This window comes from Mustela nigripes, chromosome 3 (assembly GCF_022355385.1).
Source record: "Mustela nigripes isolate SB6536 chromosome 3, MUSNIG.SB6536, whole genome shotgun sequence".
NCBI lineage: Eukaryota > Metazoa > Chordata > Mammalia > Carnivora > Mustelidae > Mustela > Mustela nigripes.
In genome coordinates this window covers 72533227-72554610 of record NC_081559.1, presented here as the reverse complement: position 1 = coordinate 72554610, position 21384 = coordinate 72533227, and the positions used below count along the sequence as shown (strand labels likewise).

Here is a 21384-nt window from a genome sequence, read left to right as displayed (position 1 = left end):
GGCTTATGTTGCAAGAATGGCTTTTCTGAATACTCTTTTACTCACTATCCCTGCTCACCCAGCATCTTGGCACAAAGGTTCAGGGCTAGAGGACACACAGGAATATGAATGTTTTCTATAGTACATAGCCTTAGAAGTATGCACAGTGGAGGAGAAATACAGCTTGAAGTATATGGGGACAAAAGCTAGTGTATGGAAAATTTGGCTTTTAGAGATGTCCAGGTAAAGCCAAGTTCTCTCCTGTCAAAAGCATATTCATTAATGGAGCATTTACAATAATAAACACACCAGGCTGGCTGCCTGGCTTTCTTGCTTGCTTGCTTGCTTACTGTTATGTGAGAGTTATGCAACATAGAATTGATCAGAATTTCTGCATTTGTAGGACACAAATCTGTACTAACATTGCAAATAAGAATAAATCTCTGGTTGAAGTTAATTGTATTATGCATTTTAACCATCAATAATACAGAACAAATATCGATTGCTCATGCTAAAGAAGACAACTGTTTTTCTATGTGTCTATAGAAAAGTAATATTAAAAATTGTTATCATATGCAGAAGCAATCAAAAAGCATACTGTCAAAAATTTAGGAAAATTAATATAAATATGCTGTTTTGGGAGATGCTGTAATGTTTGTGGTATTTGTCAAGTTTTAAAAATTTGTAATATATCATGATTTTTTTCCTCATTCTAAATAAATATTCATTTTATAACCAATTTCCTTTACTTTTTAAATAAAGATTTTATTCATTTATTTTGAGAGAGCACAAGCATGAGTGGAGGGAGGGGCAGAGGGAAAGGGAAAAACAGACTCCGCACTGATCAGTAAGCCTGACCAGGGCTTGATTCCAGGGCCCTGGGATCATGACCAGAGCTGAAGACAGATGTTTTAACTGACCAAGACACCCAGGCATCCCTAATTTTGTTTTCACAATTTTGTATTTTTTTCTATGTATGTATGTATATATGTATGCATGCATATAGGCTGCACACCCAGCTTGGGGCCTAAAGTGGGCCCTGAGCTCAGGACCCTAAGATCAAGGCCTGAGCTGAGATCAAGAGTCCCATGCTTAACCCACTGAAGCACCCAAGCACCCCTTGTATTTTTTTCTTAAAGAGCTCCCTTCCCAAAGTATACATTTCAGGACTTATAAAATGTGAATTTGCCCCTGGTAAGACACAAGCACATTTGAGTAAACCTGTCAGGTTATTTTCTTAAAATAAATTTCTAGGAATGGAATTGTAAAGGCAAAGGGCCTTGTAAAGACAAAGACAAAGCCCTTGATACATTTGGCAAAACTGTTCTTCAGAAATGTGACACCAATGCTCCTTAAAGAGATGTCTCTTTCCCACATTATTATTAGTCTTGGATATTAGTTTTAATTGTGATATTTGTCAATCTAATAGGAAAAATGTGACAATTAATTGTTATCTTAGTTTACTTGACAATTAGTATATTAAACATTTTTTATATATTTTTTAGTTATTTGTGGGGGTTTGGGGATAGTTTTTATGAGGTTTTTTTTTTTTTATGATTGCTTTGAGAATATTCTTTTCCTATTTAGGGTATTTACAATTATCGTAAACTTTGCAGATCATTTTTCCCAGTTCATTTTGCCTTTTAGTATTAATTTATATCTTGAGACACAAATGTTTTCACTTTCAAATATAGCCAAAATCTCTCATACAATTTTAACATTTGGTGGTAGGATTGGAAAAGACTTTCACAATTAAGGTCTATGTAGATAAGTATTTATATTTCCTCCATGACTTCTGTAGTTATATTATTTAGCTTATCATTAATCTCTCTGGAATTTTTTTAAAAAGTTCTTCTAATTTTAAGGTTTTTTTTTTTTCCCCAAAGAGTGAAATATTTTTCCCAATGTGATTTGTTGATTAAACCATCTTTTCCCATTGATCTGAAATGCCACATTTGTTACACATTCTGGTTCTGGATCTCTGTTCCATTATGTTGTGGAATTATTATGTCCCTGGTGCTATTCTATCTTAGCCATCATAGCTTTACTTACTTATTTCTCTTATTCCTTTCAGTGTTGGTTAGTGTTGTATATTTCTCATTTCATTTGAACTTAGAATTATATTTTTTTTCAAATTCCAAATGTATCATTTTAATTTCCACTAGAATAAAATTTATAGAGTAATTTAGAGGGAAAAATTGATCTCTTTTTAATATTAAGTCCCTTCATTTAATAGCATTTTAGCTTATTAAAAATTTCCTAGGCAATAGGTAGTAGATTTTATCTAATGACTTTCCAGAATATTAAGGTGATCATATCTTTTCCTTTACAAGTTAATATGAAAGTTTGTAATAATGGATTTTGCAATATTGAAACATTAGTTCAGTGAATAGAAATTCGGTCATGTCCATTTTTTTATCTTTGGGTAAATTCAATTTTCTCATATATATATATGGGATATATATATATTATATATATATAATATATATATATACTTGATGTTCTAATATTTTTATTTAGGACCTTTCTCACTTAGTTTCATAGGGGACTTGTTTTATGGGTTTAATTTTTGTGCTATTTTTGTTAGGAAGTGCTATCATAATTACTGTGCCTTCAAAAAGTATTTGAGGGTTTTCCACCTTTCTCTGGACTTTAGTATAGTTTGAATAGCATAGTAATTACCTTGTTTTTTGAAAGTTTTGCACCTTTTCTGAGACCGATACTATTATAACTCTCCTTATTATTTATTTCTATGGTGATTTGTTTATTCAGATTGACTCATTCTTATTGATTCAATTTTGTTAATTTATATTTTCCTTAAAATGCACCATCAGATTTTCAAATATATAAGCTTAGGGTTGTGCAAAGAAGTCTGTTATAACTATTTTTTTTTAATTTTTTTGTAGCTGTGATTATATTTTTTATCAATTCTGTTTTAGTGTATTTGTGGGGTTTCCCCCTGATTAAACTACCTAGTGATTTATTTGCCTTACTGATTTTCTCTATAAGCACAGTTTCTGGAATAATTTATGAGTTTTACTGGTTGTTTTCTTATTTATTATTTTCAGCCTTTATTTTTATTAATTCCTGCCTTCTGCTTTATTTGGGCTTGTATTTTTATTCTTTCTGCTTACTGTATATGTAATTTAGCCCTTAAAATAAATATTTGAACTATGAAAAGGAACAACACCTAAAGCAATTGATGAGACCATATTGCCGACAGACTAAATCTGGATGAAGAATGAAAAATGGATTGGAAAAATAAAGCAGTTTGGCTCTGAAGATAGCTTCCTAGACTGTTAGCTAGAGTGTTCCAAGATAAGTAATGAGAAACCTTGCTGAATTACAGATGAACCCCACCGAAAGCTTTCCCTCACCTCTTTGGATTGCTACCCAACACTGGTAATACAAGTAAACTTCAGAGATACTGTGGGTTCAGTTCTAGACTACTTCAGTAAGGTGAATATTGCAATAAAGCAAACCAAATGAATGTTTTGGTTTCTCGGTGCATATAAGAGTTGTGTTTATACCTGATCATAGACTATTAAATATTCAATATATCTAAAAAAACAATGTGCATACCTTAATTAACAAATACTTTAATTCTTAAAAAAATGGTAAACATCATCTGAGCTTATAGAAAATCCTAATCTTTTTGCTAGTGGAGAGTCTTGCCTCCATGTTGATGGCGCTAACTAATCAGGGTGCTGAAGGTTGGGGTGGCTGGCAATTTTAAAAAATAAGACAGCAGTGAAGTTTGCTGCATCGGTTGCCTCTTTTCACAAATGATTTCTCTGTAGCATGTGATGCTATTTGATAGCATTTTACCCACAGTAGAGTTTCTTTCAAAATTGGAGGCAATACTCCAATCGATGTTCCATTATCAGCTAAGTTTATGTATATTCTATCTAAATCCTTTGTTGTCATTCCAACAATCTTCACAGCATCTTCACCAGGAATAGATTCCATCTCAACAAACCATTCTTTTGGCTCATCCATAGGAAGCAATTTCTCCAAGTGCCTGTGTGGCTCAGTTGGTTGGGCAGCCAACTCTTCATTTCTACTCAGGTCATGATCTCAGTGTCATTGGATCAAGAGCTCCGAGTCAGGTTCCACACTCAGTGGGGAGTCTGCTTGAGGATTCTCTCTCTTTCAATCCCCCAACTTGAGTGCCTGTGCTCGCTCGCTCTCTATCAAATAAATAAATAAATAAATAAATAAATCTATCTTAAAAAAAAAAAAAGGAACTCATCATCCATACAAATTTTATCATGAGATTGTAGCAATTCAGTCACATACTCAGGCTCCACTTCTAATTCTAGTTCTGTTGCTATTTCCATTACATTTTTGGCAGCTACTTCCTCCACTGAAGTCTTGAACCCCAAAGTCATTCATGAGGGCTGGAATCAACTTCTTTCAAACTCCTCTTAATGTTGATATTTTGAACTCTTCCTATGAATCACAGATGTTCTTAACAACATCTAGAATGATAAATTCTTTCCAGAGTGTTCTTAATTTACTTTGCCCAGATCCATCAAAGGAATAACTACTTAAGACAGCTTCTGGCCTTATGCCATATATTTCTTAAATAACATGACTTGAAATTTGAAATGACTCCTTGATTCATGGGCTTCAGAATGGATGTTGTGTTAGCAAATATGAAAACAACATTAATTCCATTGTCCCTCTCCACAAAAGCATTTGTATGACCAGGTGCACTGTTAATGAGCAGTAATATTTTCAAAAGAATTTTTTTTCTGAGCAGCATGTCCCAATAGTGGGCTTAAAATATTTAGTAAACCATGTTGTAAACAGATGTGCTGTCATCCAGGCTTTGTTACTCCACTGATAGAGCACAGGCGGGGTAGATTATGCATAATTCTTAAGGGCCTTAGGATTTTTGGAATGGTCAGTGAGCATTAACCTCAACTTAAAATCACCAGCTGCATTAGCCCCTAGCAAGAGAGTCAGCCTGTCCTTTGAAGCTTTGAAACCAGACTTTGACTTCTCTTCTCTGGCTATGGAAGTCCTAGATGGCATCTTCTTCCAATAGAAGGCTGTTTTCATCTACATTGAAAATCTGCTGTTTAAGTGTAGCCGCCTTCATTAATGATCTTAGCTAGATCTTCTGGAGAACTTGCAGCAGCTTCTACATCAGCACCTGCTCTTTCTTTCCCCTTGCACTTTTATGTTGTGAAGATGGCTGCTTTCCTTAAACCTCATGAACCAACTCTGCTAGCTTCCAACTCTTCCTCTGCAGTTTCCTCACCTCTGTCAGCCTTCATGGCCTCCAAGAGTGATAGCTTCATTCCGAATTAGGCTTTGGCTTAAGGGGATCGTGTGGACAGTTGGATCTCCCAGCCTGACCACTAAAACTTTCTCCATATCAGCAATAAGGCTGTTTTGCTTTTTTATCATTCATAGGTTCACTGGAATAGCACTTTTAATTTCCTTCAAGAACTTTCCTTTGTATTTACAACTAGCTAAATGCTTGATGCAGGAGACCTACCTTTTGACCTATCTCACTTTCAATATGCCTTCTCTTACTGAGCTTTATAATTTCTAATTTTTTATTTAAAGTGAGATATATGCAACTCATCCTTTCACTTGAATACTTAGAGACCACTGAAGGGTTATTAATTGGCACAATATCAATATTGTTGTATCTCAGGAAATAGGGAGGTCCAAGGAGAGGGAGACAGAGTGGGGAATGCTTGATTGGTGGAGCAGTCAGACACACATTTACTGATTAACATTGTGTCTTATACAGACATGGTTTGTGGCACCCTACAGTAATTACAATAATAACAAGAAAGATCACTGATCATGATCACATAAAAAATATAATAATGATGAAAATGGTTGAAGTTTTGAGAAAATTACCAAATTTTACACAGAGACATGAAGTGAGCAAATGCTTTTGGAACAATGGTACTGATAGACTTGTGGGATGTCAGGTTGCCACAAATCTTCAATTTGTAAAAAATACAGTATCTGCAAAGTGCAGTGAAGTGAAGCACAATAAAATGAGGTATGCCTATAAATGATTAGCCCTTCACAAAGTTCTGTGTGTTTTTAGGCTAAACTTTAAGCTCTGTCTTTGAGGTTGTCTATTAAAAATATCTTAAATTTAGTAGGTACCAATTCAGTGTTTTACTTGTGTAGGCACAACTTACGGATTTGATCAAGGCTTTTACACTTATAATATTCATTTTAGGGTCGGTCCTATTACATTAATTAAATATTAATGCTCTCAGTGTATTTTTCATAGCCTTCCCTGTTTCTTCTCCACTGGAGAATATTGCTGGAAATTAAAAAATAGTGTGGTTTATTATCCATGTCATTGGCATTGCATTTTGATGATAAATTATTTTTGGAAAATGAAAAAAAGATCTATAAGTAGAAGAATCCCCTCTGGGTCTCATGTGTTCTTCTGAATAGCAATTTTATATTTCCTCACTATTTTTCCTGAGATTATTACATATCTTCCATAAGCATCTATAAAATACTAAGCCATAGTCTTAAATATTCAAGATACTTTCTGATGAGTTTCTAATGAGATTTTTTTGAAAATACTGTATCTGGTGGAAACAGCCTCACACAATAGTAGTTTGAGAAAGCAGTTTTCAATATGTATAAGGCATTTATAATATTTATTCTTCCATTCTTTAATTGTCACAACAGGGCACATTGGGACAGTTGCTATGTTTAAATTTATGACTTTTCTGAATAGGAAAGCAAAGATTAATGAGTTCTTGGCACATTTTGGGGATAAGAATGTCTTGACTATCATTACAGTAATCTAGAGATAGTGAGGGATGGCGAGGGTATGGGATGGAGACCTCAAAATCTACTGAATTGCTATCATGTGCTTATGCCAATGTACAGACAACAATCAAAGTTGGCTTTGAGAGTTTGGAACTGAGTAAACAGAACATTAAATGTTCATTTGGCACCTGTAGAGGATTTTTGAAGCTCTCTTTCTTCAGGAGGAGAAGGGGATTGAAATGGTCAACTTGGGTTTGGAATGCTTAGTTTGAGGTAATATATGGACCTCTAAGTTGAAATATCCTATAGGCAACTGGTGATGTGGAGCTAGAGCACAGAGAAAAGGTTAGCACCAGAGAGCCATCTTTGAGAATCATCTCTGAGGTTACTATTATAGACACAGATAAAAAAGAAGAGACTTTTGCACTTGCCTAGTTAATATTGTTGAATTCAGGGTCAGTTTCAATTTAGGACCAGAAATGCCAAAATTAGAGCATGAGATAGAGGAAGCAAATGTTCCTAGAGCTCAACTTGGTGGATTAGGTGGATGAGAAACTCTGAAACCTAAATCTGAAATATCGCAGAGGGTGGCTGAGAGGAAGTGTGGCTAGGGACATGGGAGATTGAATTCAGAACCAAAGGGAATTAGAGATGGAGCAACATTTAGGAGTGAGGCAGGAGAAGCAAGTAAGCAAAAGAAGGAAGTTTCTTGGCTGCTTAACTATCTGACCCTACCAAATTTGCTGTCTTTTCTAGCTGACTCTTTCTCAAAGGTTAGCTCTTGGATGGCCAACCTGCTTTATTTTGTAGGATTTTTAAAAAGTATTTATTTATTTGAGAGAGAGAAAGAAAGGAGAGGAGTAGAGGGAAAGGGAGAGAGAAGCTCAAACAAACTCCCCACTGAGCATGGAGCCCAATGTAGGGCTCCATCTCACCACCCTAAGATCACTACCGGAACTGAGACAAAAGTCGGACACTCAACCAACTAAGAAACCCAGGTGCCCCTGTAGGATTCTTATATTACGAGAATAAATAATTCCTTAAAGGGAGAGTGGGGAAAGAGGAGGTTAGAAGACCAAAGACTGAATCTGGGAATATAACTTGAATACGGGTGTCAAAAACGCCAAAAAGAAATAACAGTGTATAGTGTATGGAAGCCAAAATTTTAATATCTAGCTGATGATTAAGTGGCACAGGCTTTAAAGAGAACAAGGACATAGATTAGTTGAGGGTTTTGTGATCTGGTGATTGGGAGATCATAAACAAGCTTCCAGTGAGCCATTTTTATAGACTGAAGATTGTAAGCCAGATGATAGCAGTGAGGACTTGAAGGTAAGTAGATGGAAACAGCAATACCAAATGAAAGAAAAGACATTTACCTTTGAGAGAGAAGGGATGATCCAGACACAGGAGATTAAAAGATAGAAACAATGATGGTAGAGAGAAAGGGTCCCCAAATCCCACGGAAATGACAGAAATGAGAGCCCTGGGAAAAGACCTTACCTCCATAGACAAAACATGGCCTTTTCCTTGGGGTTGGACAAAAGGATACTGTCCTGGGTACACTGATATTGAGAATAAGGTTGGAAGTAGATAAGGAAATGTATTAAAATCTTTTGATTAATCCTAAAGCTCTCTGAATCAGAAGAGAAACAAATAAGTAAAAAATCTAGTTAAGCTTTAAACAAAAATAGCATGTAATGAAACCACAGACTGGGAGAAACTCTGCAAAGCATAAAAAGTACAGGTATCCAAAACATATAAAGAACTCCCAAAACAAACCAAGCAACAACTTGGTTTAAAAATGACAAAAGAGCTGAACAGATATCTTACTAAAGAAGATAGGGCAAATAAACATATGAAAAGATGCTCAACATCCTATGTCATCAGGAAACTGCAAATTTAAACAACAGTGAGATATAATGAAATATCTATTAAAATGTTTAAAATTCAGGGTTCCTGGGTGGCTCAACTCTAAGCGTCCAACTCTTGATTTCAGCTCCAGTCTTGATCTCATTCATGGTTGTGAGATCTAGCACTATGTTGGGTTCTGTGCTGGGCATGGATCCTACTAAAAATTCTCTTCCTCTCTTCCTCTACCCCTCCCCACTGCTCACTTGCACTCTCTCTCTCTCTCAAAAAAAAAAAAAAAAAAAAAAAAGAATATTTAAAATACAAGACACTGATAACAGCATTTGCAGAGAAGGATGTGAAGCACCCGGAACTTCTATTCATTGCTGGTGGAAATGCAAAATCGTACAGCCACTTTGGCAGACAGTTTGTCAATTTCTTACAAAACTAAAATTTTTTTTCCATACAATCCAACAATCATACTCCTGGGTATTAAGCTGGATGAGCTGAAAACATGTCCACATAAAAACCTACACATGAATGTTTATAGCAGCTTTATTCATCAGTCCCAAAGCTTGGAAGAAACCAAGATGTCCTTCAGAAGGTGAATGGGTCAACAAACTGTGGTACATCCATATAATGAAATATTTTTCAGTGATAAAAAGAAATAAAAAGCTATCAAGCCATGAAAAGACGTGAAGTCACCTTAAGTCGATATTGCTAAGCAGAAGAAGCCAACCTGAAAAGACTGCATACTATATAATTCTGACTATATGACATTCCTGAAAAGACAAAATTATGGAATCAATTAAAAGATCACTGACTACCAATACCAAAGGTTTGGGGAGACAGAGGAAGGGATGAATAGGCAGAACACAGAATTTTTAGGTCAGTGAAATAATTCTCTGTTACACTATAATGGTAAATATATGTCATTATACATTTGTCAAAACCCATAGAATATGAAACAGAAAGAGTGAACTCTAATGTAGAGTTTAAACTTTGATCAATAATAATATACCAATATTGGCTCACTAATTGTAGCAAACGTATCAAACTAAAGTAAGAGGTTAATTCTGAGGGAAACTGTGTGTGCTGGAGGAAGGAAGAAAGTTTATGGGAAATCTCTGTACTTTCCACTCAACTTTTTGGTGACCCTTCAACTGCTCTAAAAAATAGTCTATTACAAACCATAAGTGACTCTTAATCTCACAAAACAAACTGAAGGTTGCTGGGGGGAGGGGGTTTGGGAGAAGGGGGTGGGATTATGGACATTGGGGAGGGTATGTGCTTTGGTGAGTGCTGTGAAGTGTGTAAACCTGGTGATTCACAGACCTGTACCCCTGGGGATAAAAATATATGTTTATAAAAAAAAAGAAATATTGAGCAATATGTTTAAATGACAGTAAAAATCTATAATAATATGGAAAAAATAGTCTATTAATTTAAGAAAAAAAGACAAAAAAGGAATGGAGTATTGATACATGCAATAATATGAATGAACCTTGAAAACAGTATGCTAAGTGAAAGCAGACAGACATAAAAGGCCACATATTGTGTGAGCCTATTTATATGAAATGTCCACTACTTTAAGAACCAGCAATTACAAAAAAGAAAGAACTAGATAAATGAGATGGTGAAAGGAAGGATTCTGCTACTATAATAGGAGGCAATAGTGTGAAACTGTTCTAAATTTAAAGAAAAACTAATGTGTTTCTCATTAGAAAATAGCCTAAGAGGAATTTTTCTGTTCACACAATGATTATGATATAATAAAGTTTTTTTAGCAACAAGGTGTTGATACCAAGATTAAATTACTATGCAGCATAGCTTCTTGCATTTATACCTATGCTCAGTAATTGGAGAAATTACAATGACCTTAATAGCTAAAACTCAAGAATGGCTGGATCAAATGGTAGCTCAAACTGACTTCCTACAGTAACACTGAGTTACAAAAATGAATGGAGCAAATAGGCAGGATAAGATATGTAGGTCAACCTGCTTATAAAAATAACCTTGACAGGATTATATAGGCAGATATAGCTGTAAAATTTCTTTATACTGTGAGAGGGAGTAGGCCTAAGTTTACTGAGTCATAATATCTATTTATTTTAGACAAAGCAATCATATATTGTAGGGCTATTGGACTGTATCAAATAGATGAAAACTGCTAATTATCAAGTAAGATTCATGATCTGCAAAAATGGAAGATGGTTATTATGCTTAGAATAAAAAGAGTGCTCACTAAGCAGTAAAAAAATATAATGTCCAGTAAAAGATAAGCAAAAATAGGCCATATTAAAAAACAGAGATAACCAACAAATTAAGAAAATTATAAGCAACAAATATGGATTTATGAAGTTATTATAATATCACTAGTAATCAAATAAATGTAAGTTAATGCAATAATGAGTGCTAATTTAATCTGTCAGACAAAATTGTAAAAGAATAATAATACCCAATGTTCTAAGAGGAGACGTAAATGAATTCTCTGATGACTGTTAGTGGAAGTATAAACCAGTAGAGAAATTTTGGAGGACAAGTTGGCAGTAGATATTAATATTTTTTAATGCACATTTTCTTCAACCAAAATTTCACTTCTAGGAATCTGTCCAGCAGAAGTATTGTCCAAGTGCACAAAGATGAATTCATAAGAAAGTTCACAACAGCGTTATTTATAATACAGAAAAATTGGAAACAATATGAATATCAATTAATGGGTACATTCACCTCCTAGAATATTCCGCAAAGATTAAAAAGAACTAAGTAGATTTCTTTGAATGGATATGTAATGTTTTCCAAGATATAATGCCAAGCAATAAAGAAGGTGCAAAATATAACCAATAATGTGATCCCACTTGTTTTTAAAAACATACCCAAAACTAGGTATTGTATGTAGGCAGTTAATTAAAAAATGTCCAGAAGAATACTGTAAATGCCTCTTAAGGTTGTTCTTTGGGAGAGGAGTAATTAGCAGGATAGGAAATGAAGAGGTATCTGTAGTTATTTTATTGTATACACTTCTATACCGTTGCATTTTTTTAACAGAAAGTAAAAATTTGTGTAACATGAGGAGTTATTAAAAATGTGCATGCATAATAACAAATTAATACTAATAAAGCATTGGGAATATTTCTTGGTACAGAGAAAGTGCTATGTAAGTGTGTGTTAAGTTAAATAAATAAGTTCAAATATTAGGGCTTTATCCTAAGAAAATAATTATGAGATGCGCAAAGATTTAATTGCAAGGATATATAACCCTGAGATTGTTAAAGTTAGAAGTGACCGAAATATCCAACAGTAGATGATTGACTAAGTGAAAAATATTAATCCATACAGTGAGTGGGATTTTTGAATGATAATTTTTAACAGCTATATTGCTTTATATTTTGCCGGCCACAAATGCACCCATTTCAAAGAACAATTCAATGACTTTTAGTAACTTTATGAGTGGTGCAACAATCAGCATAAATCAGTTTTAGAACCGACCCCCAGTAAGTTCCCTTATCTCATTTACAGTTAATCTCATTACCACCTCTAGCCCAAGGAACCAGTAATCCACCTTCTTTCCGTACAAATTTTCTTTTTCTGATCTATACAATAGGATATTTTGCATTGGTCATAATAAATGATAGCTGATTATAAAAGTGAAAAAAGTAGATAAAATATGACATTTAGGATTAGCCTATTTGAATTTATATGGGGAGAGAGAGGAAAATTTGAATGGCGGTCTCCAAATGATTTATAGTGGTTACCCTTGAGTGCTAGAAATATGAGTGCTTTTTTTTTTTCCTGTTGAAATCTTATGATCCAAAAAAGATAATTCAAATTATCTTGGAAAGGACAAGTTTCCTGAAATGGGTTCTTTCAGGGTTTTCCCTTCAATACAGTGAATAAGAGGGTGGGAATTTAGAAGTGACTCGGGATATGAGAGGGTTATTTTTTGGAAGTATCCCCCTTCCGGAATGGTAATATGAATGCAGGTAATATGCAAGATTCAAGTGCTCAGCAGACCAGAGCCTGCAAGAAGTCCAGTAGGCCCTGGTGTTGCTGCCTTCCAGGCATCGGCCCCAGCCTGTCCACCCTTGGATAAGTTTGCCGCTGAGGGATCTTTTAGCCAATACTAGCCTCAGAAAGAGAGGTGAAGATAGTGGAAGGGAGCTCATACCAGTTCCCTTGGGGCTCCCAGCTTTGATAACCAGGGGCAAAAGCAGAAGCACCTACTCCTACTGCCTATCTCCTCAGAAAGAAAACAGAAAGAAAAGCAGAAGAGTAAGTTTTTCTGTCTCATTTATTTATTGCCTTGTTCTTTCTCATCTTTTATGAATGAAATGGGAGTGTTAATTTTTTTTAATTTTTAAGGTTTAAAAATTTTTTTTAATTTTAAAATAAATTTATTTATTTTTGAGAGAGAGAGAGAGAGCACGAGCACTAATAGGGGGAAAGGTAGAGGGAGAAGTAGGCTCCCTGTTGAGCAGAGAGCCTGATGTGGGGCTCCATCCCAGAACTCCAGGATCATGACCAGAGCTGAAGGCAGGCTCTTAACTGACGGAGCCACCCAGGCGTCCTTAGGGTGTTAGTTCTTAAAGAAACAATTTCCAACATTATGTTTTGAATCAATCTAATCCATGGCAATGTTCTTTCAAAGTTGGGACCTTATGTCTCTGTATATTTTGGGGAGGCCATTTTCTTCAAAGATGTCTCATCACTGAGAAGAGAAAGGCGTGCTTTAGCCAAGAGCATATACTTTGGTATGAGGTGACAAGATTCATTTATGGCTCTGATTCTTGAAATAAAACTCTGACCTAATATCTTTACTGAATTTGCATAGAAAGAAAATTACAGTGAACCAAACTATACCCGTGGAAGTAGGAATTTTCTCTGGAGAGTCTAGAAAACTTCAGACTTTTTTTTTACTATCGCATTTATTTATTTATTTATTTATTTATTTATTTATTTATTTAAGATTTTAAAAATTTATTTGTCAGAGAGAGGGAGCGAGCACAAACAGGGGGAGCAGCAGGCAGAGGGAGAAGCAGGCTCCTTGCTGAGCAGGGAGCGTGACATGAGACTCCATCCCAGCACCCTGCAATCATGACCTGAGCCCAAGGTAGATGCTTAACTGACTGAGCCACCCAGGCATTCCTAGTTTTTTACCATTTTAAATATTCTATTCTAAAATATGTGGGAGGGAGTATTTCATTATGTGAAAATGTGACTGCCTCCATAATTTGATACCTTACTTTCCAAATTACTTGAAGACTTTATTTAGTGTTTGAGTTACAACACCCCCAATTTCAAATCAGTGGGGCCCACCCGGCTCAGGGAAGTTTTGCCTTATAGTTCCTGCCAGAGGACAGAAAGGACCTGCAAATGCAAATCACAGGGTCTGCACAGAGATTGATGTTACATGATGGTGAGAAGACCTTCTCTCACCCATTACTTGAGCTGATAGTGATGTGGCTCTTCAAGCGATTTACTTTCAGGAGTGGAGTCCATAAAGGGGATGGCCCAAGTCCCCTCACAGAATCTCCAGGGTAGACCTCCAGTGTCCTTTAATAATACATAATTGGACCAGCCCAGCCCAGGAGGCTTTAATAACCTTTCTCAGTGATCTGTGAGTTTGAAAAGGCTCAATACCTACTGTCTTTCTTTAGAACATTGATCGAGGGACCCAGTGCTCCCATCTTGTGATTATTAGTGACACTTTTCCTGAATTTCCAGGGATGAAGGGACTTTTCTGCACTGTTTAATGATTTTCAGTTTAACTTCCTTTCCGCGTGGGATGTTGTAAAGATTAATTAGGCGATGTTCATAAAGTGCTTTTAAGCTGAAAAGTACTGCACAAGCGTGTACGGACTCATTAGGTTCTTAGTCATTAAGGTTTTCTTAGACCTTTTGCTTTCAGAAACTAGATGATTAAGGCCAAATTAGTATTTTATCTTGGAGGAGGGGGACTTCAAAAGGAGAAGAACAGAGCAGTATCTCTCTTTGTTTAAAAAAGACATCTGTTGGGACGCCTGGGTGGCTCAGTGGGTTAAAGCCTCTGTCTTCGGCTCAGGTCATGGTACCAGGGTCCTGGGATCGAGCCCCACATCAGGCTCTCTGCTCAGCAGGGAGCCTGCTTCCCCCTCTCTCTCTGTCTGCCTCTCTGTCTACTTGTGATCTCTCTCTCTCTAAAATAAATAAATAAAATCTTTTTTAAAAAATAGAAAAAAAACAGTTAAAAAAAAAAGACATTTGTTACACTGGGCCTGAAATAAAGATATAAATGTTTAACTTTTCATTATCTTGTATTTCCGTACTGCTACTGCTTCTGCAACTTCTCACTTCCTCCTTTCAAAATGCATTTGCCTGATTCTCCAGAACATTTATTTAGAAACTCTTGGGACCATATTGTCGTATAGGTGTCCATAGTGGAACCAACTCTGGCCTCAGAGTGTTGAATTGTTGTACCAATTAATGACACTGGGAAGTCATTCCCTTTGTAAATCAATCCCCTCTCAGTCTGCAATGTGCCGTAAATGTGTAATATTGTCTCCATCCTCAGTAATCTTTGACCAATATATTTGGAGTTCTATATGATTTGGTGAAGCCTTAGACTGAGGCTGCAAAAGTACAGACTGACCACCAAAGACAGAAAGAGGACCTAAGAGAAATTAGAGACAAAGATGGATAACCTACGAAGAATTAGATTGACAGCTGACTATTTTGGCAGCATCAGCTGTATGTGAATTCTATTATTATTGGAATAATATCTTCTAAGTACTGAGATAAATAGCTGTCAACCTAGAATTGTATACCAAACTAAATTACCTTTTAAGATTGATCATAGAATAAGAACAATTTCATACAAAGCAAAAATAACACATTTGCCAGCAGTGCTAAAGGATATCCTAAAGGATTCAAACAGAGAAAAATTATTCCAGAAGGAAAGAAAGAGGTGCTAGAAGGAATGAAGAAGAAAAAATTGGTAAACATGTGAGTAAATATAAATAAGCATGAATTAATAATAATGTGTCCAGTTTGCAATAATGAACAAGAGATGAGTAAAAAATGTAACAGATATAACAAGAAAGTTAAAGTAGTCCAATGTCTTTATCTTACTTGGAAGGAGGCTAACGGTGTTAAATTTAGATTTTATTAAGCATACACATAGACTTTCTAGTTTTAATCACTAAAATAAAGGAAACGCAATGTGGTGGAGGGGGAAATCAATGAAATAAGACAATAAGATAAATAGCAATGAACTCAGTAAAAGGGAAAAAAGAAATTTAACATGGATCTCAGTAATTGTTCTGGGGACTCTTAACCTTATAATTACAAATACTAAGTAATTAAGTTACTAAGTAACTATATCAGGGAGTTCATATCAATATACCTACAGGGCAAATGAAAAATGAAATAATCTTTTTAAAAATTTTTTAAGATTTTATTTATCAGAGAGAGAGAGAGAAAGAGAGCGCGCACAAGGAAGGGGTAAAGCAGAGGCAAAGGGAGAAGCAGGTTCCCTGCTGAACAAGAAGCCTGATGCAGGACTTGATCCCAGAACCTTTGGATCATGACCTGAGCCAAAGGCAGACGTCTAACCAACTGAATCACCCAGGCATCCCAAAAATGAAATAGTCTTAATGATATGTGAACAATTGCTTCTGACTTGGAATGAAATGTTCAGTAACAGCGTCATCTTGATGACACAGGTCAAGGGTTTAGGAGAGGAACCTCAAATGTAGGGAACACAGATCTTTCATAATGGACAGTAAGTCTGCTTGACCTCTGCCCCAGAGAGAGAGACTATCTTAATTACACTTTGTAGTAAACAAGTTTGCTCTTCACTCTGGAAAAGACACTGTTTTCTAAGGCTGTTCATTATACAAACACCTTTGAAAGATAGAGCAATGATTTTGGTTGTAAGCTGTGCAGAAATGTGACAGACCCGATGGAGAGATGTCTCCCAACAAATGTGGCTAATTTTCTAAAGCCTCAGTTTTCCTATCTGAAAAATAGAATAAATGGTATGGCATATGTGATTATAAGGATCAGAGCATAGAGTGCATATAAAATACTTAACATCATATCCAAAGACTGTGTCAACATCAATTACTACTACAAATGATTATTTTTTGAATAAAATGTGAGCATGTTTATTGAATTCTTTGTTTTCTCTAGCAAGCAGAATATTACAGCTTATGGGTGTTTCTACTTACTAGAATCACGAAATATTAGAACTAAAAAGAAAAGATAAGCCAGTGAAACCAGGCATTTTTTAGATAAGGAAATAGGTTCAGAAAGGTTAAGTGACTTGTTGGCTTTCACACAGAACAGCCATATAAAGGACAATGGTCATCTAATTTAAAATTCACATTCTTTTAAATTATACACAATGCTTGGAGTTCATAAATGTTGTTATTACAAATGAATTGAAACAAGCCTAGATACGTTAGAAAACATTTCACATATTTATTCATTTGGTCATTCTCTTCTACCTACTTGCATAACCTATAAACCACCTTAAATATGGCCTCTGAAGGCAAATAAACACACGAAGGAGGGAAGAGAGAAGGAAGAGAAGAGGAAAGGGAAGGGAAGAGAAGGGAAGGACAAAGGAATGGAAAGGAAAAAGAGGAGGTAAAATAACCTGTATCTTCCCCTACCCCCCACCTCCATCATGTCACCACCTCCACAGCAGAGGAAAAACAGGAAACAACAGGAAAGCGCTTTCTGTGTGTGTAGGTGATGTTGGAAGTGGTCCTGTTCTGGCTAACGACAGGGAAATTCTGGCAGAATATCCGGCAGCTTTATGTCAACAGCTTTATCTGGCTTATCAACAAACTTTCTAAGGCATGAGGGAGAGTGGTAAGGAAGGGGAATAAGGGGGTGACAGAAATAGTATCTCTTTCTGGGAGGCAGCATGTTGTAGGGAATGGTCATCAGTTGTAGAATAAGATGACCTGAGTTCCTGTAAGAGTTTGAGCAAGTTACTGGATTCCCTGACCTCTAAAATGTATTTAAAGTCTCTCTGTGAAAAGTTGAAGAAATGAAGTGAGAGTGTCTGGCACCTAGTAGATCCTCATTAAATAGAAGTTCAAGTCAAATTTGGTGAAGGAATTTATCCTGGAAGGATGTGTAAAAAAATTAACTCCATTGTGTATATATACCACATCTGTATGTGCTTTGGTGAGTGCTGTGAAGTGTGTAAACCTGGTGATTCACAGACCTGTACCCCTGGGGATAAAAATATATGTTTATAAAACCTAAAAAAAAAAAAAATTAACTCATTAAGTTTGTACCACTACTTAATCCCAGTCCCATTGTGTCTCTTTCTTTAAGACTGCTGTCACCGCATTAACTTGTACAGCATTGTGCAATACTTGCTGGGACCCAAGGTCAGAGTTGAGTATGCCCAGGTAGCCAAAGCAAGATTTTAATAGGAAAGAAATGATAGGGAATGGGGATTGTCCTTCATCTTTTGTCTTTCTCAAGCCCTCTGCAAAATCACCTCAGGCTCTACCTAATTGTGTTTTGTGTGTCCCCGGGGTGTCTCCCACTGCTCTTGCTGTTCTTGTCCCTCACCCCCACGGCCCCCACGGTGAACACTGCACTTCCCTCTTCTGGGCATGCAGGAGTGGCTCTGTTTTGTCACTGCTCTGTACCTCTTCACAGGACATTGCAGTGTTGGGGGTGTGTGTGTGACAGAGAGACAGATAGAGACAGAAAAGGAGACAGAGGGAGAAGGATGTTGGAAGAAAACGTGCCCTTTTCCTTCTGCTTCTAGAAATCCCAAAGCAATATTGCTCATCACAATGTTCCATGTTGTGAAGAGTTTAGGGCAATCTATTCCTTTGGTTTTACTTGGGGCGTTCTCTCTCTCTTTGGAATCAGCAATGCTGGAGATTAATTTGAGTGAGAGTGTCAGGCAGTACTGAAAATAGGTGTTGATGAAATGATAAGAAAGTCTTTGTTAGGATTGAACCCTCCCCACCAAGCCGTTTCTTCCCATAGGAGAAGTGTGCTGTCTGAAAGGCTCTCCAAACTTTCCTCAAACAGCCTTCTGTAGGACCATCCCTCACATTTGCATTCACATCTAGTTATGTCAACAGAATAGTGGGCACAATTTGAGCTCTTTTGCACAAACTTATTAGACCCAGTGGCCCCTAAGTTCTTACTGAAACAATATACTGAAATTCGTAGCTGACAGAGTGCTAGGGTCATGCTGAGAACACTGCTACAGATACACATGCACTAAGAAATTGACTCATAGCCTGCTGGCCTCCAAATGTGAGTGTGGACACTTGCTTTAGATTCTAGATATATGAGTTCATTCATTTATTCCTTTTTCACTGATCAAGGAAGGGATACACAGATGATTTAGGTATAGTTCCTATATCATAGTTTTTAGTGATTTTTGTTGTCTTGCTTCACTGTATATGCTCATTGACTCTCCCTAGTTAAAGCTTGATTGAAACTGTCTTATAGTTAATGATGAAAAATATCCCTTCTTAAGTTAAGATACTAGTACTGACAATTCCACACTCAATTTCTGTGCTGAAGAGAATGTATTATGACCAAGCCAATGCAGGCAATATGGAATTTGGGGCAGTAATGTTTTAATGTTCTTAACACTCTCTTTGCCCCCAGGTTATGCAGATGTATCTTCCATTTTGTGGAATTGCCATATCCAATGCTCAGCTCTTTGCTGCCTCGAGGAAAGAATATGAAAGAAGCAGGGTGAGTAGAAAGAAACACTGTTGACAACCCTCAAAGCTCTCTCACTTTCAAGGATCTGTGAACCTTCATATGTTTTAAAACCAGCAGATGAGTTTTGAATAGTCTAGGAGTCCTTTCTATTTGTTTAATCCTTCAAGTTTATGGTTGAAGATACCTTTGAAGCAATAAGTGCAAATGGAAGTGGATACAAATTCTCTGTTGTTTGGGGCAAATAGTACCAGCTTCTTTTAAAAACGAAATTAATTTTACAGCTGTACTGTAAGGTAGTAGATATACTCTTATAGTCTTGAAACAATAACACACTTTAGTGATATTTTTACAATTTAGTTTCTTTAAGAAGCAAGGTACGTTACAAGTGATTTCACCCCACCTCATTAATTTTGCTTTTGAATTGAAAGCATCACTAGAGCATCACTAGATAAGGAAGAGCATCACTAGATAACTGGACAATAATGCAAATACTTTTATAGGATTATAAAGAAACACACACAAAGAGGGACTTTCACCAGCTATCCCTGTAAATAGAAAGGAAGGAAGGAAGGAAGGAAGGGAGAAAGAGAAAGAGAGAAAGAAAGGAAGACTCAAAAAATCCTAAACTGTCAAATAGATACTAAATTATATTAGACTCATAATACAATAGATACAGGTAGGTATGGATAGGTATAGTAGATAATAGAGAAACAAACAAATAAAAAATAATATAGTATCAGGTAGTGATAAAGAGATAGAGATTGTTTGGGAGGATGTTTATTTCAGAACATGGTCAAGAAGTTCTCTGTAACTTGTTGTTTGAGCAGAGACCTGAATGAAATGAAGGTGCAAAACCACACAAAGATTAGGGAAGAGCAGTCCAGATAGTGGAAATGTCAAGAAAAAAGGCATGAGGCAGGCAAAACCTTGGTCCATGTATCTAGGGAGCAGAGAGGAAGAACTCAAAAAGCCAAAGTAGTCCTGAAAAAGAAGGGCAAAACTAGAGGCCTCATACCTCCTGATTTTAAACCATAATACAAAGCTCTTATAATCAAAACAGCATGGCACTGGCACTAAAAACAGATACATAGACCAATGGAATAGAATTGAGAGCCCAGAAATAAACCCATGCTTATACAGTCAGCATATATTTGACAAGGGAGTGAAGAATACTTAATGGAGAATGATGTTGGGAAAACTGGATATTCACATGAAAAAAACTGGAATCAGACCCCTATCTTACACCACTCACAAAAATAAAAGTTGGTATGGATTAAAGATATTATTGTAAGACATGAAACTAAAACTTCTGAACAAAACATAGGGGAAAAACTTCAGTGATTTTTTGGATCTGATACAAAAGGACAAGAATAAACTAGTGGGATGACATCAAACTAAAAGTCTTCTGCACAGCAAAAGAAACCATCAACAAAATGAAGAACCAACCTATGAAATGGGAGAAGATATTTGCAAATTGCAATTATGTAAAGTAATGGATGTGTTAACTGACCTTATTATACTAATCATTTCACAACTTGTGATTTATCAAATCATCATATTTTATACCTTAAACATCCAGAACTTATCGTCAATTATATCTCAATAGAACTAAAAAATAAAGAAACAATGTGGCTGGGACTAGATCAGTGAGAAAAGAGAGATCCCCCCCCCCAAATTAGTGATGAAATAGACAAAGTTTATTGATGTGGGAAATGAAAGAAAATTACTTTTGGCTTGTACAACTGGCAAATAAATGGTCAGGTACAGGACTCTAGAGTTTTGGTGAGATGTTAGGACTCAAGACTCATATAAGGGAAAGATCAATATATAGGTGATGTTTAAAAGTAGGGCACTGAGTGCATCAATCTGGGGGAGAATATGTGGATAAGAGAAGGGAAGAGGTCCAAAATTGAGCCCGGGAACAAAAGATGGCACTGGACGAAGGAGGGGGCCAAACACAAGGGAAATCAAGAAATAGGGAGTGTTCAGTTGTGTGAAGAGCCTCTGATTGTTGACGTTCCTATCATTCAAGATTTTCTTCCCTTTTTCTCCCATTGTGGAGCGAGTCTGTATTGATATTTATGAAAC

At 36.1% G+C, this 21384-nt stretch overlaps 1 protein-coding gene across 1 annotated transcript in view; it reads left to right on the top strand.

Annotated features, from left to right (window-relative positions):
* PDE11A (phosphodiesterase 11A) overlaps positions 1-21384 on the top strand; it is a 388241-nt gene that overhangs the window by 133828 nt on the left and 233029 nt on the right. Inside the window, exon 3 of the mRNA XM_059392799.1 lies at positions 19237-19326. Within this exon, the coding sequence (XP_059248782.1) occupies positions 19237-19326 (90 nt within the window). The remainder of the gene's footprint in view (positions 1-19236; positions 19327-21384) is intronic.